The 24,713-nt window shown below is 41.4% G+C and overlaps 1 protein-coding gene across 3 annotated transcripts; it reads left to right on the top strand.

The window, feature by feature from the left end:
- Positions 1-3,341: 3,341 nt before the first annotated feature.
- LOC106588195 (homocysteine-responsive endoplasmic reticulum-resident ubiquitin-like domain member 2 protein) lies at positions 3,342-16,876 on the top strand. 3 transcript variants are annotated; one of them, XM_014176943.3, is made up of 9 exons: positions 3,342-3,505; positions 3,969-4,289; positions 13,662-13,739; positions 13,921-14,037; positions 14,335-14,468; positions 14,652-14,783; positions 15,410-15,700; positions 15,991-16,102; positions 16,410-16,876. In XM_014176943.3, the coding sequence occupies exons 2-9, from the start codon at positions 4,143-4,145 to the stop codon at positions 16,578-16,580; spliced, it is 1,182 nt and encodes a 393-aa protein (XP_014032418.3). In that variant the 5' UTR covers positions 3,342-3,505; positions 3,969-4,142; the 3' UTR covers positions 16,581-16,876. The 3 variants fall into 3 exon arrangements, with proteins under 3 accessions (XP_014032418.3, XP_014032420.3, XP_014032419.3); XM_014176945.3 differs by having other exon boundaries at positions 16,037-16,102; XM_014176944.3 differs by having other exon boundaries at positions 3,343-3,505; positions 4,014-4,289.
- The last annotated feature ends 7,837 nt before the right edge of the window (positions 16,877-24,713 follow it).

Genomic DNA, 24,713 nt, shown 5'->3' on the forward strand with positions numbered 1-24,713 from the left:
TCCTGCACAGTGTTGGGCTGTAAGCACAACCCCCACCTGTGGATGTCGGGCCCTCATACCACCCTCATGGAGTCTGTTTCTGACCGTTTGAGCAGATACATGCAAATTTTTGGCCTGCTGGAGGTCATTTTGCAGGGCTCTGGCAGTGCTCCTCCTGCTCCTCCTTGCACAAAGCCGGAGGTAGCGGTCCTGCTGCTGGGTTGTTGCCCTCCTACGGCCTCCTCCATGTCTCCTGATGTACTGGCCTGTCTCCTGGTAGCGCCTCCATGCTCTGGACACTACGCTGACACAGCAAACCTTCTTGCCACAGCTCGCATTGATGTGCCATCCTGGATGAGCTGCACTACCTGAGCCACTTGTGTGGGTTGTAGACTCCGTCTCATGCTACCACTAGAGTGAAAGCACCGCCAGCATTCAAAAGTGACCAAAACATCAGCCAGGAAGCATAGGAACTGAGAAGTGGTCTGTGGTCCCCACCTGCAGAACCACTCCTTGATTGGGGGTGTCTTGCTAATTGCCTATAATTTCCACCTGTTGTCTATTCCATTTGCACAACAGCATGTGAAATTTATTGTCAATCAGTGTTACTTCCTAAGCGGACAGTTTGATTTCACAGAAGTGTGATTGACTTGGAGTTACATTGTGTTGTTTAAGTGTTCCCTTTATTTTTTTGAGCAGTGTATATAAAACCCCTTTTGAGGACTCAAACCTCTTCTAGAACACAAATTGTTTCTATAGGGCCTGGCTACCCATAACTTATGTTCACTCAAAAAGCTTGTTGAAGGCTTACATTAACCACACATGTAAAAATTGCTACCTCTAGCAACTAACTTCTATGCAACAAGAAAGTTTCACAAAAACAGAGGCCTCAAACCTTTTAATAGTGTAAGGACTCCAACCTTTTAATAGAGTAAGTGTCACGGTTGTCGTAGGAATGAGTGGACCAAAGTGCAGCGTGTGTGTCGTTCCACATTTGATTTACTCTGTGAAACTATGCAATACATAAATAAACTGAATGACAAAAACAACAAACTGTGACGCAGAGGTGAAACATACACTGACTCAAAGATAATCTCCCACAAACCCAGGTGGAAAAAAAACCCTACTTAAGTATGGAAAATAATATCTTTCTATGGTCAGGATGTGACAGTAAGGGTTCCAACCATTTAATAGAGTAAGGGCTCCAACCTTTTAATAGAGTAACAAAGGACTAAACTCTGTAATAAAACAAAGTACTTGAACACTTATACATCACAGATACATATCACTTATTGCATGCACTATTCTAACCTGATTTGGTTCTTTTAAAATGATATTGGTCTAGACTCACCCAGCAATTCTGCCATCAATCAGGAGATTAAGAGTTGAGTTGACTCTCCAAAGCGGGTTGCGCACAGCCTTCTCTCTTTCCTCTGGATAAACACACAGTTGATACGTTTTTCTTGTTGTATTTGTTCAGAACATTTTATCAGGAACATGGCACCAAGTGTTAGCAATTGATGTTATTCTTCAATAACACAAACTCCAACGCAAATCAGGGGGGGGGGTTGGTTTATTTGAGAAGGACAATCAAGATGTTATGCTGGCAGGTAGATGTTCAGATGTTCAGTCACTTTAAAACAACGGCACTTTAAATAAATAATGGCACTTTAATAATGTTTACATATCTTACATTACTCATATATGTATATACTGTATTTTATACTATCTAGTTGCACCTTGCCTTTGTCGCTCAGCCATCGCTCATCCATATATTTATATGTACATATTCTCATTCACCCCTTTTAGATTTGTGTGTATTAGGTAGTTATTGGGGAATTGTTAGATTACTTGCTAGATATTACTGCACTGTTGGAACCAGAAGCATAAGCATTTTGCTACACTCGCATTAACATCTGCTAACCATGTGTATGTGACCAATAACATTTGATTTGATTTGCATATTTTATGATCTTGTGAAGGCTAGCTGAATTCTGGCAAAGACTATGTTCTTTTATCTCAGAATGTTTACAGATTCTCCCTTCTTCCTATTTTTGTTTGCTTGGAAATGTTGATTCTGGAAACTTATCAGAAGAAACCAAGCATTTATAGCGGCTAAGAAATGCATTGCCATTAACTGGAAGGTTGGTTATCCTCCCACAATGTCAAGTTATGTATCACTAGTTTTGATTTATTACCAGATCAAGTGTATACTGGCCTGGGCAACATTCATAAATTCTGGAGGCCTTGAATGGAATACAGTACGACCAAAGGAGTCTGTATTGAAAACATGCCCATGTCAGGGGAGATACCTATTTAGGCAATCCCTAGCTGCTGGGCTGCTCAGTCCTGGCCCTGGGGGTCTGCCGTCCTGTGGGTTTTCACTCTGGCCTCGGCCTAACACATCCGAAACCAATAATGAATGTTCACTAAGATCCTAAAGCTGAGTGGGGTGTGTTGGGTTAGGGTGCTGCAGGGTGGTGGAGCCCTAGGGACAAGACGGGGCAACCCAACTATATTGTGTGCAAGTAAAAAGAGCACTACAGTAATATTAGGCCTATGATATTAATTATATGGAGGATTTGCTGTTTCTGTGTGTTAATGTATAATTGAGGTGTATGTGTTTTTTATAGTTACATTTTTTTTCTTGGGAACTAAAAAAAAAAATCTATGTGGGAACTAGGAAGGAACTTGTTTGGGAGAGTGTTGAGTTATTGACTAGACTAGTGGGGGTCAGGTGTGCAGGCGGCTCAGGCTGGCTGGTCGGTCTGGCTGAAATTTGATATAGAGGATGTCTTAATAAAGAAAATCAAAAGTCTGTATTTTTTCAAGAGTTGTTCATTTGTTAGGCTATTAGTAAAGGTGTAACACAATATTTATTATTTAATTACCTTTGATCTAGTTCAGTCTTATTAACCACTTAAACATATTTAATGATGATCTCTTACTTAGCTTGATGACTGTGGGCATTTTTGCTTACTTTTTGTTCTAAATAGAGACAGTATATAGGATTGTGTGAAAATGCAGGAAATAATTTTTAGATGCACAAAAACATTTTCAGGTAGGACCACCAGACACCCCTCCAGGTTATGACCCCCCCCCCCCCCCCCCCCCCCCACCCCACACACACACACACACTTCTAAAACCAAAGTGGCACCCCTGGATTAGGGCCTAATTTATTTATTTCAACTGACTGACTTCCTTATATGAACTGTAACTCAGTAAAATATTATAAATTATATAATATTTTTGTTTAGTATAAATGTAATACAGCGAGCATATAACATGCATATAACGAAATGTACTATCGTTTTTCAGACTCGTTTCACGCGATTCGATTATACGAATTCCGGATGTGGGCCGAACAGCTGTTTCAGACACGATAACGTATTTCCACTTTCCCTTAGCTAGCTAGCAGGCCAGCAAAAACAACAACACGCCAGATATTCAGATTATATTCAAGGAATTGTAACTGATCTTTAATTAAAAGGTGATCAAGTTAACGTTCAGTCGCTTGAAGCTAAGGTGGGTAAATATATTTTTCGGCCTGATATTGCGAGAGACTGATCATCGTCATCTGCGTTACCAACAGTTAGGATAACCTAAGATAACTGTTGTTAGCTAGCCAGCGTTAGCGCTGAAACTTCTGCTGGTACCATAGGCTGGTTGCTAGCTAGCTATATGTGCTAACGCTCAGTTTACCTGATTGACAAGCCTACAGTGCAGTAGTTAATGCTTAGTCAATGTCATAACTTAAAAAAAAAAAAAAGGTACATCTGGGAAGTTCTCATTAGCCGTAGTTAGTTACCTAATTAAGTAACGTTAGGCATTATCAGAGAGGTGATCCTCATTATACCTGCCACTTTATGTTCTGACAAACCATAGATAGCTAACTAGCTAGGTATTTAGTCTGTGTAAGTCAATTTTACTTCACTTGCATAACAGGGTAAACTTGTCCAAACAATGTGGCTTTCATCTTTTTTTCCAGGTTTCAATGTTGTGCCCTAGTATTAGCTAACGTTACATCTTGCAGCTGGAGACTGATCATATTTAGTCGTCCTCCGCATTGGAAGAGACCATTCTGTTGTTCCAGCTCAACATATCTGGGCTATGTGCAAGGCACCATAAGACTCCAAGAGGACAATAACTGATGGTTTAAAACATGGACCAGGGTGTTGCCGAAAGTCCTGTTATCCTTGTCATTAAGGCACCCAACCAGAAGTATGATGACCAGACAATCAACTGCTTCCTGAACTGGACAGTGGAAAAACTAAAAACCCATATCTCACTTGTATATCCCAGTAAACCGGTGAGTAGGCTCTGGCTTACGTACAGTGAGATTGCTCTCCGTATTCATTTCCCTTGAGGTCTGTTCAGATCAATGATGTACAGTGCTTTCGGAAAGTATTCAGACCGCTTGACTTTTCCCACATTTTGTTACGTTACAGCCTTATTCTAAAATTGATTAAATAGTTCCCCCCCCCCATCAATCTACACACAATAACACATAATGACAATGCAAAAACAGGTTCCTCCAGACGTGACACTTGGCATTCAGGCCAAAGAGTTCAATCTTGGTTTCATCAGACCAGAGAATCTTGTTTCTCATGGTTAGAGTCCTTTATGTGCCTTTTACTGAGGAGTGCCTTCCGCCTGGCCACTCTACCATAAAGGCCTGATTGGTGGAGTGCTGCAGAGATGGTTGTCCTTCTGGAAGGTTCTCCCATCTCCACAGAGGAACTCTGTCAGAGTGACATTCAGGTTCTTGGTCACCTCCCAGACCAAGGCCCTTCTCCCCCGATTGCTCAGTTTGGCCGGGCGGCCAGCTCTAGGAAGAGTCTTGGTGGTTCCAAACATCTTCCATTTAAGAATGATGGAGGCCACTGTTTTCTTGGGGACCTTCAATGCTGCAGACATTTTTTGGTACCCTTCCCCAGATCTGTGCCTCAACACGATCCTGTCCGTAGAGCTCCGAGACAATTCTTTTGACCTCATGGCTTGGTTTTTGTACTGACATGCACTGTCAACTGTGGGATCTTATATAGACAGGTGTGTGTCTTTTCCAAATCATGTCCAATCAATTGAATTTACCACAGGTGGGCTCCAATCAGTTTGTAGAAACATCTCAAGGATGATCAATGGAAACAGGATGCACCTGAGCTCAATTTCGAGTCTCATAGCAATTGGTCTGAATACTTATGTAAATATATATATATATATTTTTTTGTATACGTTTGCAAAAATTTCGAACCAGTTTTCGTTTTGTCATTATGGGGTATTGTGTGTAGATTGATGAAAAAAAGTAATTGAATCAATTTTAGAACAAGGCTGTAACGTAACAAAATGTGGAAAAAGTAAAGTGGTATGAATACTTTCCGAATGCACTGTATATAAACCCTGGATTGCTGATGCTATGTATTGGCCAATGAGAGGCTTCGAAGCCACCGGTCAGCCATATTGGCACTCCACAGAAGAAGCAGTCCTCATGTTTCAATTAAATGTTTCAAGGCCAAAATTACATGTATTTAAAAATAAATAAATAATAATTGTAGTGGGGACAGTAACATTAGTACATTCTAAAAATATATATTTTTATGTTTAGCTCACATAATAATTTAAAAGTATGCTTCAAGGTGTCTAACAAAATAAACGTTGCAAAAACAAATGTAGACAATAATAGCATTTTTATAACTTCCAAAATATTTTTTTTCAATGGTGGGGGAGTGCCAAGGTGGAGGCACTGGCTTCATAACAGCTAGTGTATATATAAATCATTGGTTCAGATGGGGTTTGAACATTCAGTTAGAAATATATTGCATTATAGGTTGATTGGCTTTTTAAGTTTGGAGGTTACAGCCATCTGAGAATTTGTCCCCATCCCTGATATACACTGCTCAAAAAAATAAAGGGAACACTTAAACAACACAATGTAACTCCAAGTCAATCACACTTCTGTGAAATCAAACTGTCCACTTAGGAAGCAACACTGATTGACAATACATTTCGTATGCTGTTGTGCAAATGGAATAGAGAACATGTGGAAATTATAGGCAATTAGCAAGACACCCCCAATAAAGGAGTGGTTCTGCAGGTGGGGACCACAGACCACTTCTCAGTTCCTATGCTTCCTGGCTGATGTTTTGGTCACTTTTGAATGCTGGCGGTGCTTTCACTCTAGTGGTAGCATGAGACGGAGTCTACAACCCACACAAGTGGCTCAGGTAGTGCAGCTCATCCAGGATGGCACATCAATGCGAGCTATGGCAAGAAGGTTTGCTGTGTCTGTCAGCGTAGTGTCCAGAGCATGGAGGCGCTACCAGGAGACAGGCCAGTACATCAGGAGACGTGGAGGAGGCCGTAGGAGGGCAACAACCCAGCAGCAGGACCGCTACCTCCGCCTTTGTGCAAGGAGGAGCAGGAGAAGCACTGCCAGAGCCCTGCAAAATGACCTCCAGCAGGCCACAAATGTGCATGTGTCTGCTCAAACGGTCAGAAACAGACTCCATGAGGGTGGTATGAGGGCCCGACGTCCACAGGTGGGGGTTGTGCTTACAGCCCAACACCGTGCAGGACGTTTGGCATTTGCCAGAGAACACCAAGATTGGCAAATTCTCCACTGGCGCCCTGTGCTCTTCACAGATGAAAGCAGGTTCACACTGAGCACGTGACAGACGTGACAGAGTCTGGAGACGCCGTGGAGAACATTCTGCTGCCTGCAACATCCGCCAGCATGACCGGTTTGGCGGTGGGTCAGTCATGGTGTGGGGTGGCATTTCTTTGGGGGGCTGCACAGCCCTCCATGTGCTCGCCAGAGGTAGCCTGACTGCCATTAGGTACCGAGATGAGATCCTCAGATCCCTTGTGAGACCATATGCTGGTGCGGTTGGCCCTGGGTTCCTCCTAATGCAAGACATTGCTAGACCTCATGTGGCTGGAGTGTGTCAGCAGTTCCTGCAAGAGGAAGGTATTGATGCTATGGACTGGCCCACCCGTTCCCCAGACCTGAATCCAATTGAGCACATCTGGGACATCATGTCTCGCTCCATCCACCAACGCCACGTTGCACCACAGACTGTCCAGGAGTTGGAGGATGCTTTAGTCCAGGTCTGGGAGGAGATCTCTCAGGAGACCATCCGCCACCTCATCAGGAGCATGCCCAGGCGTTGTAGGGAGGTCATACAGGCACGTGGAGGCCACACACACTACTGAGCCTCATTTTGACTTGTTTAAGGACATTACATCAAAGTTGGATCAGCCTGTAGTGTGGTTTTCCACTTTAATTTTGAGTGTGACTCCAAATCCGGACCTCCATGGGTTGATAAATTGGATTTCCATTGATTATTTTTGTGTGATTTTGTTGTCAGCACATTCAACTATGTAAAGAAAAAAGTATTTAATAAGATTATTTCTTTCATTCAGATCTAGGATGTGTTGTTTAAGTGTTCCCTTTATTTTTTTGAGCAGTATATTATATAGGCAGCCTATAAGTAGCACACATGTCAAAAGGATACTGACTTCCCTGATGCAGAAGTAGGCTATATGTACGTTACATCAATTGGCCTGACCAACCAGTCTTCCCTGTGGCTCAGTTGGTAGAGCATGGTTTTTGCAATGCCAGGGTTGTGGGTTCAATTCCCACGGGGGGCCAGGAAAAAAAATAAAAAAAAAATGCATGAAATGTATGTATTCAATACTGTAAGTCGCTCTGGATATGAGCGTCTGCCAAATGACTAAAATGTAATGTAAACTGTACATACCCTAGTAGTCCAAGACTCATTTGAATTGAAGCCTTTGTTTAAGTGAATGAGGGGTTTTCAATTAGTGGGTTTAATCCTCTTATTAAGTGGGCGGATAGACCTAGCTTTTGTTGGAGAAAGAAAACAGAGGACCTGATCCTAGCGCAAAGTTTTCTTTGATGTGAAAGATTCACTTAGTACTATAGGAGGTTTATAAACAGTTGTGTGTTTATTGACCTCATCTGTTTATCTGGAGAAGAAAAGAAACAAGACTGCAGTGTTCTGCAATCTTACTAGCTTCATTTAGTTTTAACTGAATTCAGCATCACATTTTCTGCACCAACATCCTGTCTACCCCAGTAATTGCTTTTTGCTACACAGTGATGATTTCCTAACCTGGAAATACATCTGCTTATATGTAGGCCAACACTTTTGAATTCATGTCATATTACTGAAATGCATAGCCTAATGTCAGTGATGTGAAAACCTATTACCTGTGGGAATGAGACTTTATAACCTATCACCGCATCTGAAAGAATGTCAAAACACACCTTAGCAAACTACTCTACGGGAAAAAGAGAGGCTGGAAGAGGAGAAAGCAATGAATAAAAGGTGGTGCTAAGCATATATTTGAAAATATTCTTGGCTTGAAAGTGTGTAGATTTGACGTCAGGCTGGAATAAGGGCCCTGCGATTACTTTGTTCTCCCCTATAATCTGATTTAATTACGGTTCCTGCTCATTAATCATTGTAAACACTGAGCACTTAACAGCACTCTTGTCTAGTAATCTCAGTCTGTTGTGTGTTCTCCAACTTCTCTGGTTAGTGTCATCGATCTCATTACTGTTTACCATAATAGTATTAACCAGGTGACGGAGCCTTCTTAACAAAAACAGTCTGTTGAAAAGATACGATTTTGGTTTAGATTTCAGCATTACTGTAGCACTGACATCACAAGAATGTCAATGTAAACTCAAAAATGTCTCGCTACCACTGACGCTGTCATTGCCGTAATACGTCTAGCCTAATCCGTTTCCTAAATCCTGTCAATCCGATTAACTAAACTGTACAGTGCCTTCAGTATTCAAACCTGTTCTTTTTCCACATTTTGTGTTACAGCCTGAATTTAAAATGGATTACATTGAGATTTGTCACTGGCCTACACACAATACCCCATAATGTCAAAGTGGGATTATGTTGAGCAAAAATGTTACTAATGAAAAGCTGAAATGTCTTGAGTCAATAAGTATTCAACCCCTTTGTTATGGCAAATAAGTTCAGGCGTAAAAATGTGCTTAACAAGTCACATACAGTGAGTGCCTTGCAAAAGTATTCATCCCCCTGGCGTTTTCCCTATTTTGTTGCATTACAACCTGTAATTTAAATATTTTTTTTATTTGGATTTCATGTAATGGACATACACAAAATAGTCCAAATTGGTGAAGTGAAAAAAATTACTTGTTTCAAAAAATAAATAAAAATAAAAAACGGAAAATTGGTGCATGCATATGTATTCACCCCATTTGCTATGAAGCCCCTAAATAAGATCTTGTGCAACCAATTACCTTCAGAAGTCACATAATTAGTTAATTAAAGTCCATCTGTGTGCAATCTAAGTGTCACATGATCTCAGGCTATATACACCTGTTCTGAAAGGCCCCAGAGTCTGTAACACCACCAAGCAAGCGGCACCATGAAGACCAAGGAGCTCTCCAAACAAGTCATGGACAAAGTTGTGGAGAAGTACAGATCAGGGTTGGGTTATAAAAAAATATCCAAAACTTTGAACATCCCACGGAGCACAATTAAATCCGTTATTAAAAAATTGAAAGAATATGGCACCACAACAAACCTGCCAAGAGAGGGCTGCCCACCAAAACTCACGGACCAGGCAAGGAGGGCATTAATCAGAGAGGCAACAAAGAGACCAAAGATAACCCTGAAGGAGCTGCAAAGCTCCACAGCGGAGATTGGAGTATCTGTCCATAGGACCACTTTAAGCTGTACACTCCACAGAGCTGGTTTTACGGAAGAGTGGCCAGAAAAAAGCCATTGCTTAAAGAAAAAAATAAGCAAACACGTTTGGTGTTCACCAAAAGGCATGTGGGAGACTCCCCAAACATATGGAAGAAGGTACTCTGGTCAGATGAGACTAAAATTGAGCTTTTTGGCCATCAAGGAAAACGCTATGTCTGGCGCAAACATCTCATCACGCAGAGAACACCATCACCAAGGTGAAGCATGGTGATGGCAGCATCATGGTGTGGGGATGTTTTTCATAGGAAGGAACTGGGTAACTGGTCAGAATTGAAGAAATGATGGATGGTGCTAAATACAAGGAAATTCTTGAGGGAAACCTGTTTCAGTCTTCCAGAGATTTGAGACTGGGACGGAGGTTCACCTTCCAGCAGGACAATGACCCTAAGCATACTGCTAAAGCAACACTCGAGTGGTTTAAGGGGAAACTTTTAAATGTCTTGCAATGGCCTAGTCAAAGCCCAGACCTCAATCCAATTGAGAATCTGTGTTATGACTTAAAGATTGCTGTACACCAGCGGAACTCATCCAACTTGAAGGAGCTGGAGCAGTTTTGCCTTGAAGAATGGGCAAAAATCCCAGTGGCTAGATGTGCCAAGCTTATAGAGACATACCCCAAGAGACTTGCAGCTGTAATGGCTGCAAATGGTGGCTCTACAAAATATTTACTGTTGGGGGGGTAAATATTTATGCACGCTCAAGTTTTCTGTTTGTTTCACCCCAAAAATATTTTGCATCGTTAAAGTGTTATTTTTATTTTTTTATTTCACCTTTATTTCTTTAACCTGTTAGGGCTAGGGGGCAGTATTGACACGGCCGGATAAAAAACGTACCCGATTTAATCTGGTTACTACTCCTGCCCAGTAACTAGAATATGCATATAATTATTGGCTTTGGATAGAAAATACCCTAAAGTTTCTAAAACTGTTTGAATGGTGTCTGTGAGTATAACAGAACTCATATGGCAGGCCAAAACCTGAGAAGATTCCATGCAGGAAGTGCCCTGTCTGACAAGTTGTGTTTCATCTTGGCTCTTTTTATTGAAGACTGAGGATCTTTGCTATAACGTGACACTTCCTACGGCTCCCATAGGCTCTCAGAGCCCGGGAAAAAGTTGAACGATATCGAGGCAGCCTCTGGCTGAAACACTTTATCGCGTTTGGCAAGTGGCCGATCAGAGTACTATGGGCTTAGGCGCGTGCCCGAGTCGACCCCATGCTTTATTTTCTTTCGTCTGTTTACCTAAACGCAGATTCCCGGTCGGAATATTATTGCTTTTTTATGAGAAAAATGGCATAAAAATTGATTTTAAACAGCGGTTGACATGCTTCGAAGTACGGTAATGGAATATTTAGAATTTTTTTGTCACGAATTGCGCCATGCTCGTCACCCTTATTTACCCTTTCGGATAGTGTCTTGAACGCACGAACAAAACGCCGCTATTTGGATATAACAATGGATTATTTGGGACCAAACCAACATTTGTTATTGAAGTAGAAGTCCTGGGAGTGCATTCTGACGAAGACAGCAAAGGTAATAACATTTTTCTTATAGTAAATCTGACTTTGGTGAGTGCTAAACTTGCTGGGTGTCTAAATAGCTAGCCCTGTGATGCCGGGCTATCTACTGAGAATATTGCAAAATGTGCTTTCACCGAAAAGCTATTTTAAAATCGGACATATCGAGTGCATAGAGGAGTTCTGTATCTATAATTCTTAAAATAATTGTTATGTTTTTTGTGAACGTTTATCGTGAGTAATTTAGTAAATTCACCGGCAGTGTTCGGTGGGAATGCTAGTCACATGCTAGTCACATGCTAATGTAAAAAGCTGGTTTTTGATATAAATATGAACTTGATTGAACAAAACATGCATGTATTGTATAACATAATGTCCTAGGGTTGTCATCTGATGAAGATCATCCAAGGTTAGTGCTACATTTAGCTGTGGTTTGGGTTTATGTGACATTATATGCTAGCTTGAAAAATGGGTGTCTGATTATTTCTGGCTGGGTACTCTGCTGACATAATCTAATGTTTTGCTTTCGTTGTAAAGCCTTTTTGAAATCGGACAGTGTGGTTAGATTAACGAGAGTCTTGTCTTTAAAATGGTGTAAAATAGTCATATGTTTGAAAAATTGAAGTTTTTGCATTTTTGAGGAATTTGAATAATGCACCACGGGATTACACTGGCAAGCGTCCCACCTAGCCGATAGAGGTTAACCAGGTAGGCTAGTTGAGAACAAGTTCTCATTTGCAACTGCGACCTGGCCAAGATAAAGCAAAGCAGTTCGACACATACAACAACAGAGAGTTACACATGGAATAAACAAACATACGATCAATAATACAGTAGAAAAATCTATATACAACATGTGCAAATGAGGTAGGATAAGAGAGGTAAGGCAATACATAGGCTATGGTAGCAAAGTCATTACAATATAGCAATTAAACACTGGAATGGTAGGATGTGCAGAAGATGAATGTGCAAGTTGAGATACTGGGGTGCAAAGGAGCAAGATAAATACAGTATGGGGATGAGGTAGATTGGATGGGCTATTTACAGATGAGCTATGTACAGGTGTAGTGATCTGTGAGCTGCTCTGACAGCTGGTGCTTAAAGCTAGTGAGGGAGGTAAGAGTCCCCAGCTTCAGAGATTTTTGCAGTTCGCTCCAGTCATTGGCAGCAGAGAACTGGAAGGAGAGGCGGCCAAAGGAAGAATTGGCTTTGGGGGTGACCAGTGAGATATACCTGCTGGAGAGCGTGCTAAGGGTGGGTGCTGCTATGGTGACCAGTGAGCTGAGATAAGGCGGGGCTTGACCTAGCAGAGACCTTGAGCGCTGTTGCTAGCTAATTTGACCTGAGATATAAACATTGGGTCATTATTTTACCTGAAAGGAACAAGGTCCTCTTCTTTGTAGAATTTTGACTCAATATGAGTCACACAAAATCATGTGTTCTCTACTCCGACAATTAATCCACAGATAAAAGGGAAACCTAGTTGGTTTCTAGTAATTACTCCTCCTCCAGTCTTCTTCTTCTGTGAACTTTATATTGCGGTTGGCAACCAACTTTAAAGTGCATATCCATCACCAACTGGACTGGAGTGTGCACCTCAGTTCTTCTTTCAATCACCCACGTGGGTATATGCTCCAGTGCATCAAGTGTCAAAAATAGAACCAAGTTCTATTTTAGTGCCTGGCTATGCAGCCGCGGAAGCTGTTTGGATGAAATTATTGAATAACATGTATGTGTATATTTATTTTGCAGCGCACGGAACGTGAGCGGTGTGGTCAGCATGTAAGACTAGTCTCGCGTTGCTATCCTTCCAAGTCTCTTCTGTCACAGTCTGGGAGCTGAGTCTAAGCTATTCTAGTTATTTCATTCACTACTACTTATATGTTCTTATGAAATATAAGAAAGTGAAAGGGAATCTTCTCTGGACCCAAAGTGAAGGAAAGCGAAAGGAAAACCCCTGTTTTCAGGGGTTATCAAATGAATCAATCAAATATATTTTATAAAGCCCTTTTTACAACAGAAGTTGTCACAAGGTGCTTTACAGATGCCCAGCCTAAAACCCCAAAGAGCAAGCAATGTAGAGACCGAAGCACAGTGGCTAAGAAAAACTTGATACAAGGCAGGAACCTAGGAAAAAACCTATAGAGGAACCAGGATCCGATGGGTGGTCTCTTCTGGTTGCTCTTCTGACTAGAGATTTAAAAGTAGATGTGGCCATTAAGGCCAGATCGTTTTTCAAGACTGTCATACATGACCAGCAGGGTCAGATAATAAATCATCTGGTCTATCAAATCAAATCCAAGTTTATTTGTCACGTGCGCCGAATACAACAGGATTAGACCTTACAGCGAAATGCTTACTATGTTCTCAACTGTCTGATTTTTACTGTAGAGCTTCAAAGATCAGAGGCTGGTGTATTCTGGGAAGCTCCTCTTGGATCACTTAATACTGAAAGATGTGCTCAGAAAGGTCTGTCTGCTACATTCATTTATCTTTCATCTTGACATAGATATTCTGATCAGCGATTATAGCAATGTATGCATTCATCCTAGATCTCATTCTTAAAGTCAAGCTGATTCCTCTGATGATTGTACTTTGTCAACGCAATAGTGTGGCTGTCCTTGCTAATGGCCACGGATGACTCTTACAGCAGGATGAGTACCACATGGTCCACCTGGTGTGTGCATCTCGCACACCTCCTGGGTCCCCCAAGCTCCACAGCAGCCACAGTAACAAGGCCCCTGGAGTCCCCTCTACTGGCTTCACGGTGAGTTACCCTTATGCATGCAACACCTATCCTACTGCTCTGTTCATTGCCACTAATTTCATCATCCCGTCACACCTAGGACTAGCCGTAGTCTGTTTGTGCTATCATGCCAACTCGTTGTCATGCAAAAAATGGCTTGACAATAAGCTGTGGAGTTGGCAAGAGCACAAACAGATCTGGGACCAGGCTAACCTAGGCCTACTCTCTGTTGTAATCCACACAGCTCCTGATGAATGAAAAGTTTGTTAAGTGGAGTTAGAGAAGTAAAATAATCAACTTCTTGATTGGTTTTCTCAGACGGGTCAGAGCCCCAGTCTCTCCTCCCATAGCCAAGATGGCCAATCAACCTCCACTGGAGAGAGCTCTGACGGGCTGAGACATCGCACAGGCCCCGCCCCTAACCATGCAGCACACCCTGCCTTAATGCAAGCGTAAGCCCTTATACACCAACCTCTCAATTATAACACTGTTAGTTCTGGCCACATGTTATGATTGTCCAAGAGGTATATTACTGTTGAGAGCTCTCACTTCCTAATAGATTTGTGTTTGTATGTGTTAATTGTTCTACTGGTAATGCCGAACTGTTTACCCGTAGCTGTGTACTTCTATTGCAGCTACATGTGGAACCAGTTCTCTCCACAGCAAGGCCCTACCAACAACATGCCAGCCTACCCTGGCATACAGTACAATCCCATGACGCTGCTGTGGTGGCAGCAGGTGTACACCCGGCATTACTACATGCACTAGTAAGTCTGCTGTCACAACAACTGTGTGACAGTATGCTCAATTACCCTTGCTGAGTCATGCAATCACTGCGATTCAATCACAATTATCTGACTTTCAGTATGAATTAACTGACGCGTGGAAAAAGTCAAGACTGGGCTGATGGAAACAGGAAATGTCACTACAATTTCATAATTGTCGACAGAAAATGTGTTTTTTCAGCATGGCGGGATCTTTTTGTGTCTTTAAAATAATTATGTGAGAAATGGCGGTGGAAATGCCTTTATGCGCAAAAATTGATATAATAACTATCATATCAAAGTAAACTTGAAGTCATGCGATGATATGCTGTGTAGTCTTCCCAATACGTCTCGGGAAACCATGCAGTTTATTAGGCTACCGAGCGATGGAAACCCATTTATTTTTTATTCGGTACATGGGAATTCAACAGCAAAATAAATGTTTATTCGCACTATGTCATCATGCACAACCTTTTATCCTCAACAAGTCCATTTGATGGAAACACATCTCTGGTGGGAAAATGTGCATATTGTTTTTATGCGGATTTTGGAATATTTGCATGAAATCTGTCGCTGATTAGTTTCTCTTTACATCCATTTCTCTCTCTTTTCTCTATCTCACCCTTCAGTCAGATATTGGCTGCCTCATCTCACCACTTTAGGCCTGACCTGCTCTCGACCCAGTCCAGTCAATCAGATCCTCTGAACCCACCTCCCCCGGAGGAGCGCCGTGGCGAGCCTGACATCCAGATGAACCCCCAGGGAGGGGAGGCGCATCTGAACGAAGAAGAGCAAAACCGTGATTGGCTGGACTGGGTGTACACGGTGTCACGCATCGCCATCTTGCTCAGCATAGTCTACTTCTACTCCTCTTTTAGCCGCTTTGTCATGGTGATGGGCGCCATGTTGTTGCTATACCTGTGAGTATTCCCCTGCACTCTCTCAACTTAATACTATGTGTCCCTGCTAACCGTGACATACTAGACTGGACCCAGATCTGTACGTGTTGTCTTGCCAATATCCATAGCATTAGCTATACAGCTCTGGGATCAGGCTAGAGACTGTAAATTGAAAATTAGATTGTTCTGGATCCTTTATATTAACCCTATACCTTTCTATCTGGGTCTTTGACCCAACAAATGTGTTGTGAACGGTCACCCATTATGGATCACAGGTTTTGTCAATGGCTGTTTCTCTATGTTTACGTTAGGCACCAAGCAGGTTGGTTCCCTTTTAACCCGGAGAATGAATTTCAGAACCATGGATATGGGCCCCAACAGGATGAGATGGAGGCGGACCTTCATCATGACCTCCAAGAGATGGTAGGTCATCTTTAACCTCTGACCATAAACTAAAGGTTAAAGTGCTTCTGAATGTCAGGACAGATAACTCCTTGAATTATACAGTAATTTAATTTGTAATAGCAGTGATGAATGATTTATGTAATGCATGTCTGGTAACATAATATGGTATTGCTATGGTGAATGATTACAATTGCATTGATGCGTGTAGCAAATATGTCTTTGATGGAAAGAGTTTGTTGGAAATGTTAGAGGAAAACATTTATCCAGTATTCCAGTTTATCTGTGCGATGACTAATTTACGTGTTGCCATGTTTGGCCTACACAGGAGCGGGTGATGGATGAAGGCTTAGGGGACGATGATGGGGACAGTGGAGAGGAAGGACTGGAGGATCCCAATGGTATTCCCCATGCTGGCTTTCTCTCTACGACTTGGTCTTTTATTGTCACGTTCTTCATGTCTCTCATACCTGAGGGGCCACCCAATGCTGCCAACTGAGCCAATGAGCCATGGGAGAATGGCACTACTGACTGGACTGAATACACTATCTTAGTATGCCCAGCGAGTTCACCCTTGTCTACACAATCATTGTACATCTACCGGATCACAGGGCACTACAGAAGAACTGAGTGGTCACTCAGCCACACAAACAGAAAGGCTTTGAACTGGTTTTGAAGTGAACAACAATGAGCTTTGGGGAAAAAAGGACATCCCTGTGTAATATTATGTTTAATACCATGACGATTAAACCTATTTTTGAGTGAAATAATAAATAAAGTGTGTAAACTGTGTAATATTGTATTTAATATAAACGTGTAGGACTGGCTTGAATCAAGCAATCAGTTTTAAAATACCCCACCCTAAATCCTATTTGTTGTGTTATATTTGAGAGTAATATGAATTTCAGTTCAGATGGAACCTCACGTTCGTTTGTTCGAATCATGAATGAAAACACAGACATTTTTTTTAAATAAATGATTTGATCCAGTATAAAAAAGCACCCGATTAAAAGGTGGAAAAATCTTACCAATCACACATTTACATTACATTTACATTTAAGTCATTTGTCAGACGCTCTTATCCAGAGCGACTTACAAATTGGTGCATTCACCTTATGATATCCAGTGGAACAACCACTTTACAATAGTGCATCTAAATCTTTTAGGGGGGGGGGGGGGTTAGAAGGATTACTTTATCCTATCCCAGGTATTCCTTAAAGAGGTGGGGTTTCAGGTGTCTCCGGAAGGTGGTGATTGACTCCGCTGTCCTGGCGTCGTGAGGGAGCTTGTTCCACCATTGGGGTGCCAGAGCAGCGAACACACCATTCATATGGTGAATGTGGTATCCCACACGCCACATGAGTGGTACGCGTTACCTTTGAATAGTGATTCAGAACCACGTGATACGCGACCCTTTCAACCCAGACATTAATATTAGCTCATGTTTTACGCATTAATAAAATGACTGCGCGGCAAAACAGTTTTAGAACAATGCTGATCCTGGGTTTCCATAGTTACTAGTTCAATTGCGGCGCGTCCTTTGAACTTGAGTGGCCAGAAAATGCTATTTAGAAAACTAACGTTAGCTAATTTTCTTTAACTTTGACAAAGAAAATAACAATTGAAAATACTGAAACGAGTTTCCTACCTGGTGTATCTACCACTTATGTCATCTTTTGAGATATTCTCGGACTCGGAGTCTGAAAACATGGCTATGAAGACTCGCCGGTCAGGCTACCAGGCCCAATTTTGCCCTGAAAGTGACGATGAGGAATTGTTAAACTCAACCAAAGGCATCCCAAATGATGGACAGGGTTAACGCGTTGCATTTGCCCTTCATGTCAACAAACGACAAGCACGAAAATGTGTTTCTCTCAACTGCGTTTTGCAAACCAAAGATGGAGTTTCTGACGGGTCTGACTGCTTTTATTCGAGATAAAGTAGGCATAACTGTCCGATATTTTATGAACATTGGAATCACAGTCATTATTGGTAAGTTTCAATAGTTGCCTCATCTATTAATGAACGTAAACGTTATTCATCAGCCTATGACTGAGCATTCATTTTTTGATGACAAACCTGTGCGTCTTTTTGATAGCTGTCTAGGCTGGACTTCTACATTGGTAAGTTCACTATCCAGGTACTGTATGTTGTTATAACCTACCAATGCTGGCCAGATGTAGAAATGTGGATGTAATTAGTCTAAAGGATTAGGCAGATACTTCATTCAGTCTGACAGACAGGCACTTCCCCTTGCTGATGTGATGTCTAAAACTTTGTTTAGGGCTCATCTAACAAACCTCTTTGAAAATGACAAACACTTTTCACACCTATCTTCAATTGAAAAAGAAATGGCTTTCCGCACTGAAATGGTAAGAGGAATGTTGAAATGGGCCAATTGTAAAATATCCCTCCTGTCCCTCACTGCTTCACACATCTGCCATCCCAAGGGGGCTTTAGATTTGACATCCTGTGTTATTGAAGAAATGGACACATTGTTACAAAAATAAGCTCATCTGCAATTTCAGCATCCAGTTCACTCACATGTTGGTTTTATTTAGCAGGGTCTGTATTATTCCTATTTCAAGGTCTTCATCAATGCACCATCCTTTTTGCATGGGCTCCACCATATCATGAACGACAGGTTCTCTGAGTATCCTCTTGTTATCAATGCTGTGAAGAGGTTCAATCTGTACCCAGAGGTACTATAGGAGCTGGAACTATGTCATTATTTTGCAAGCAAGATTTTTGCATTTTATAAATATGCAAGTGCAGACATTCATTTTTTTCACCAAACAAAGACAAAAGAGAAACAATGGCGATCATTTAATTGGGCAGTGCAGTGGATCGCAAAAACATTATATTGTTCTTCTGTTTCTTCGTTACAGAGTGTTTATTCCAGTGATCCCCTCTGTTGATAGGTTTTCCTTGGCAGCCTGTTCAGGATTTACACTGGCATATGGACTTCTTTGGAATCCCCACCAAGGCATGTTGGAATGTCAACAGAGCAGATGGACTGAATCCAGTAGAGAGCTGTGAAGGTACAACTACTCCTAGAAAATAACTGCGTTAGGCTTGGGCGATACACCGGTATAAACTGTATATTTCGAAGTACCGACGTATGATTTTGGGGTTGGGGGCTACCCCACCTATCTATAAGGACTCTAGGATGTGTCAAATAAATTATATCCAGCTCAGCCTTCAGCTTTGCATTTGGTTTGCTAACTTTCTATCTAATTGGCTAGATGTTAATACCTAGCTTCTTGGTTACAGCAGAGACATTCTAGCCTCAGTGCCTTGCTGAGTACAGTCTCTTTAGCTAACATTCCACTCCTTGCCACTCCTTGTCATTTGAAAAGAGACTGGCCTTTCTGCCATCGTCAAATATGAACATTATATCATGAATGAGCTCGAGGAGAACAGAGGAGTTGATCCTGATTCGATAACCCTCACAGCTATCTTCCAATCACAAAGATAATCAAAATATTGGAACCCTCACTTTTGTTCTCCACAGAACATGTTGGTATCCGTTTTTTATTTATCTAGAGGAAACCAGTCTGTCAAAAGTTGCTAGCTCAACTCTAAATTCTCAAACTAAATACTGCAATTCCAACCACAAAACCTCTTTGCTAAGCCTCAAAATACAACAACCTGCCTAGCTAACAGCTAAATGTTTGTTTTTGACTTTGTAATAATTGTAATTCATGTTGTCATGGAAAATATTAATGTTATTTCCAACAACCAATGAGCAACTCCACCATCAAGTCAGCTGCATATTGAACGTTGAGATTGCCTCTGGCAGTGACATGGAGAAGCAAGGAGTAGTCATGCACAACTCCGACTCTGACTCCTGTGGCTGGAGTCGAAAAGTAGTCAACTCTTGCACGACTCCGTCTCCTGTGGTTGGAGTCGACTCTTGCTCGACTCCAGGAAAAAAAACACGCTGAAACGGATGTGCACAGGTACACATCACCTCACTACTGCAGAGTCCTACTAGGAAGGCTACATTTGCGTTCTAGAGGACTGACATGAGCATGATGCTGCCCATTTGGTCATCAACTTAGCCTATAAAAGGCCTATTTTGTTTGAATATAGTTGATGTGTAGTAACTACAATATTTCAGTGATATTTCTGCTGTGTGCAGTCTTGACGGGTCACACGACATGGGATGATGCAACGCACTACGCTGATAAACCTATTCTTTGCCATGTTATAGTCCTATTCTGACAGGTATTACTAGAGACGTTGGTTTTGTAATTATTATCCAAGCATGTGCGTTATTCCAGAGGACGATTCACACAAGATACATTTTCCCCCCTGTAATTCAAAAATGTTTCAAATATAATTTACTCTTATGACGGAAGCCTGGAGGTTTTTATTGTAGGTGTGAAGATATTTTAACATCATAGGGTAGGTACACTGATAACTCGTGCTTGGCTGCCAAATGTATAGATGTTCCCATAATATTTAAGTTCATGAAATGTGATCATAATCATTATTTTAACGATCCATGGTAGACATCCTTCCTAATAACAATACCACTCATCCTGCTGATTTGAGCTGCTGAACCATATTTGCACTTGAGATGAGTTTATGGATGAGAAAGTGAACTTGCCATTCCCCCAAACTTTAGCGGGGATGCCCAGCTTTGCAATCTATTGCATAGGACGGTGTTCTCCGTCCCTGTTCGTGGAGAGCTACGTTCCTGTAGGTTTTCACTCCAACCCTAATCTAGCCCATCTAATTCAATAATTAGCTAGTTTATAAACTGAATCTGGTTAGTTACAACTGGGGTTGGAGCGAAAACCTACAGGACGGTAGCTCTCCAGGAACAGGGTTGGAGTTAAAACCTACAGGATGGTATCTCTCCAGGAACAGGGTTGGAGTGAAAACCTACAGGACGGTAGCTCTCCAGGAACAGGGTTGGAGTGAAAACCTACAGGACGGTAGCTCTCCAGGAACAGGGTTGGAGTGAAAACCTACAGGACGGTAGCTCTCCAGGAACAGGGTTGGAGTGAAAACCTACAGGACGGTAGCTCTCCAGGAACAGGGTTGGAGTGAAAACCTACAGGACGGTAGCTCTCCAGGAACAGGGTTGGAGTGAAAACCTACAGGACGGTAGCTCTCCAGGAACAGGGTTGGAGTGAAAACCTACAGGACGGTAGCTCTCCATAGTTTTTATTGCACCTAATTAAACTGCATTTGGAGATGTTCAATTTCAATTCACTGGAACTATGAAGAATAGCTTAGCCATAGTCATTGATAGCCTAATATATACTTTAATATACTTTTGGTGAATTTACGAGGCATTGCTATACAAGACATAGGCTATATTATGGTAATCTGTATCTCGCTATGTGCATGGTCCCGACAGTCTGTCTGCCTGCCTGCGACCAAGGTAAAGTTGGTTTTATATTCACACATTCGGACATTCAACAGACATTCAACAGACATTCGCCAAAAGCCATTTTAAAATTGTAAAAATAAATAATTAATTGATTTCCACAGAAACATAAAAATAGAAATGATTTATTCTATAAATGTCTAGCATACTTTTACAACCTTTGTTTTGAGGAAAAATTCCAGTTTCGACTTCATAGAAATACATCAAATCTATCGAATGCCATTTAAAACTGTATAAATCAATAACTAATTCACTGTTTGTCACAGAAACATCAAACTAGGTATAATCTGTTATGTAAATGTCTAGCATACTTTTACAACCTTTGTTTTGAGGAAAGATTCCAGTTTTGATTTGATTGAAATAAAAATTTGATAGAATACATGCCCTCTATCAAATCAAAACTGGAATTTTTCCTCAAAACAAAGGTTGTAAAAGTATGCTAGACATTTATAGAATAAATCATATCTAGTTTGTTTCTGTGACAAACAGTGAATTAGTTATTGATTTATACCGCTATATCGCTAGCTCTGTCTTTCTTTGCTGTGAAAGATGCAAGAGTTGGTTCTCGAAGTAGGTGACAGCAACTAGTTCCTCCATTGTAAAAATACTGAATCTCTGGAGCCGAGGAGTCGATTCTTAGCGGAATCGAAACTTGACACCCAAAAATGGGAGTCGACACCGGGAGTCGACGGGCAAGGAGTCAAGGAATCGATCATCCCCACCGCTAGCAAGGAGTAGAATGTTAGCTAAAAAGACTGGTACCCAGACTAGAGACATTAAATCCCCTCCTGGATCAAGATCCCTGTTGGCTAAATTGTTATTTAACATTTCTTATAGCACCCCTTGTGTGCACTTTCGATAATACTGTATACACCGGTAATGTGCAGAAACGGTATGGCGGTTTGAAAATCTGGATACCGCCCAACCCTACTATGCATTGTAAATAGCATCTTGTAGTAACATAGTGTGTCACACTGTCAGGACTGGGAGGCACAGTAAATTGACACTGTGAATATCATTTTCTCCCACTTTTAGGCATGGGGGATGCAGCCTACTTCTATGTCTCCTGTGTCTTCCTGCTTAATGGGGTAATGATGAGCCTGTTCCTCCTCTACGGGACTTACCTAAGGTAATGAGTTCTTAAAACTGTTGTTGGTTTCTCACTAGCCTGGTCCCAGATCTTTTTGTTTTGTTGCGTACTCCATGCTCTCATGTAAGCCATGACAAGGATTTGCATGATGGCACAAAGACTGGTACCCAGGCTAGTTTATCACTATGGTATTCCATAAAACCATCGTCTTGGTTATCCATGCTGTTTTGGTGCCCCTTGCCACTCTACGAGACAATCTGATGTTTTTTTGGGGGGGGGGTCTTTCCAGTGGCAGTCGTCTTGGAGGGGTCGTCATTGTCCTGTGTCTCTTCTTTAACCATGGAGAGGTTGAGAGGTTTGGAGCTGTGTACTCATAGTGCAATCCATATTAAAGTTTCCTCACTGTACAATTAATGTTCTGTTTGAGATGAATGTAATTTGATTGTTTCATACAGTGTATGTAAACTTAGATCATCATGTCGGTTGGCTAGTGGTGAATGATATCTTAACTCATGCTATGTATTCCAGAGCACTCGGGTCATGTGGACTCCACCGCTGAGGGAGAGCTTCTCCTATCCCTTCTTTGTCCTGCAGATGCTGCTGTTAACACGCATTCTCAGGTATATATTGACTCCAATCCACAGTTATGTCAAGTTGGCTGGATGTCCTTTGGGTGGTGGACCATTCTTGATAAAACACGGGAAACTGTTGGGTGTGAAAAGCATCGTTGCAGTTCTTGACACACTCAAACCGGTGTGCCTGGCACCTACTACCATACCCTGTTCAAAGGCACTTCAATCTTTTGTCTTGCCCATTCACCCTCTGAATGGCACACATACACAATCCATGTCTAGATTGTCTCAAAGCTTAAAAATCCATCTTTAACCTGTCTCCCCCCCCTTCATCTAAACTGATTGAAGTGGATTTAACAAGTGACATCAATAAGGGATCATAGCTTTCACCTGGATTCACCTGGTCAGTCATGTCATGGAAAGAGCAGCTGTTCCTAATGTTTTGTACACCCAGTGTATGTCACTGAAAATGTATGAAGGCAAATAATACTGTTGTCTTTGTATGATTTTTGTAGGCGTTCCAACCATGAAAGAAGATCCCTAGTAGCTCTTGGTGCTTGCAATGTTTTGTTCCTTCTTCCTTGGCCATTTGCCCAGTTTGTTTTGCTAACTCGGGTAAATAAATCCATACAATGAGGTAAAAATGCATGCCTGGAAAATAGCCTGGTATCATTCCTGTGGATGTACCAGTCATCTTAAAAGATTCTGTTTATGTACTGAAGCTCCTTAGCTGTACAATAACCGTGACAATGAATTGAAATGCCTATGTTGTCTGCCTCTTCAGATTGCATGCCTGTTTGCCTGTTATTTTATGGGCTATCTCTCCACTTCCAAGATTAAATCACTACTTGTTGTGCATCTGGTAAGTATTACTACTGAATTGATATTTAGACATAATCGTCACAGGTTTAAGGCTTAGAAACATACTAGTATCTGCTATGGTTGTGAAATTGGTGATAGAACAGTTCCAACATGAACAATGTTCATCAATTATGCTATGATGATGGATCACTGTATTTTGATTTGATGAACAAAAGTTCTTTATTTCTCCTTTCAGGCTTCATTTGCCATCTGCTTTGTCATGCTGTTTGGGAATTTGGAACTTTTGACATCTTTTTACATTTCTTCCCTGGTTGCTGGCTGGGTGAGTAGACTGGGAAATAGACTGAAATGCCTGAATACACAAGTGTCATTCTGTCACACCTCATTCCTGTATGGTGGTGTTTTCCAGGCCATCATCGCACTGAGAGACGATATCACAAGTCTGCAAACTTGGAATCGTCTCAATTTTTATGAAATCCTATTTGAATAATTTTTGGGTATAATAATGTTAGTTTTTTAGTTACATGCTGGGGTTAATTGGTGAAACTACGTTCCTCAGAATTTGCAATTTTTCCATGACTTTAAGAGAAATATATTGAATTCCCATGGTATTATACCATCCCAAGGGTCTCCACTCTATACCCCCAATCGTAACATGAAATTACACAGCTTTATTTAGTGTCACAGTGCAACATATAACAGGTTTTGAGTGTTAACTTTATCCTCTCTAAATCCTCAGTTTGT

The sequence above is a fragment of the Salmo salar genome, chromosome 27 (genome assembly GCF_965601325.2).
Source record: "Salmo salar chromosome 27, fSalSal1, whole genome shotgun sequence".
NCBI lineage: Eukaryota > Metazoa > Chordata > Actinopteri > Salmoniformes > Salmonidae > Salmo > Salmo salar.

Excerpts from the sequence above, each read along its gene's own strand:
- LOC106588195 (XM_014176943.3), top strand. The coding sequence starts at position 4,143 with ATGGACCAGGGTGTTGCCGAAAGTCCTGTTATCCTTGTCATTAAGGCA. Across the intron at positions 14,038-14,334 it reads TCCCCTCTACTGGCTTCACG|ACGGGTCAGAGCCCCAGTCT; the intron begins GTGAGTTACCCT and ends TGGTTTTCTCAG. Across the intron at positions 15,701-15,990 it reads GCCATGTTGTTGCTATACCT|GCACCAAGCAGGTTGGTTCC; the intron begins GTGAGTATTCCC and ends TGTTTACGTTAG.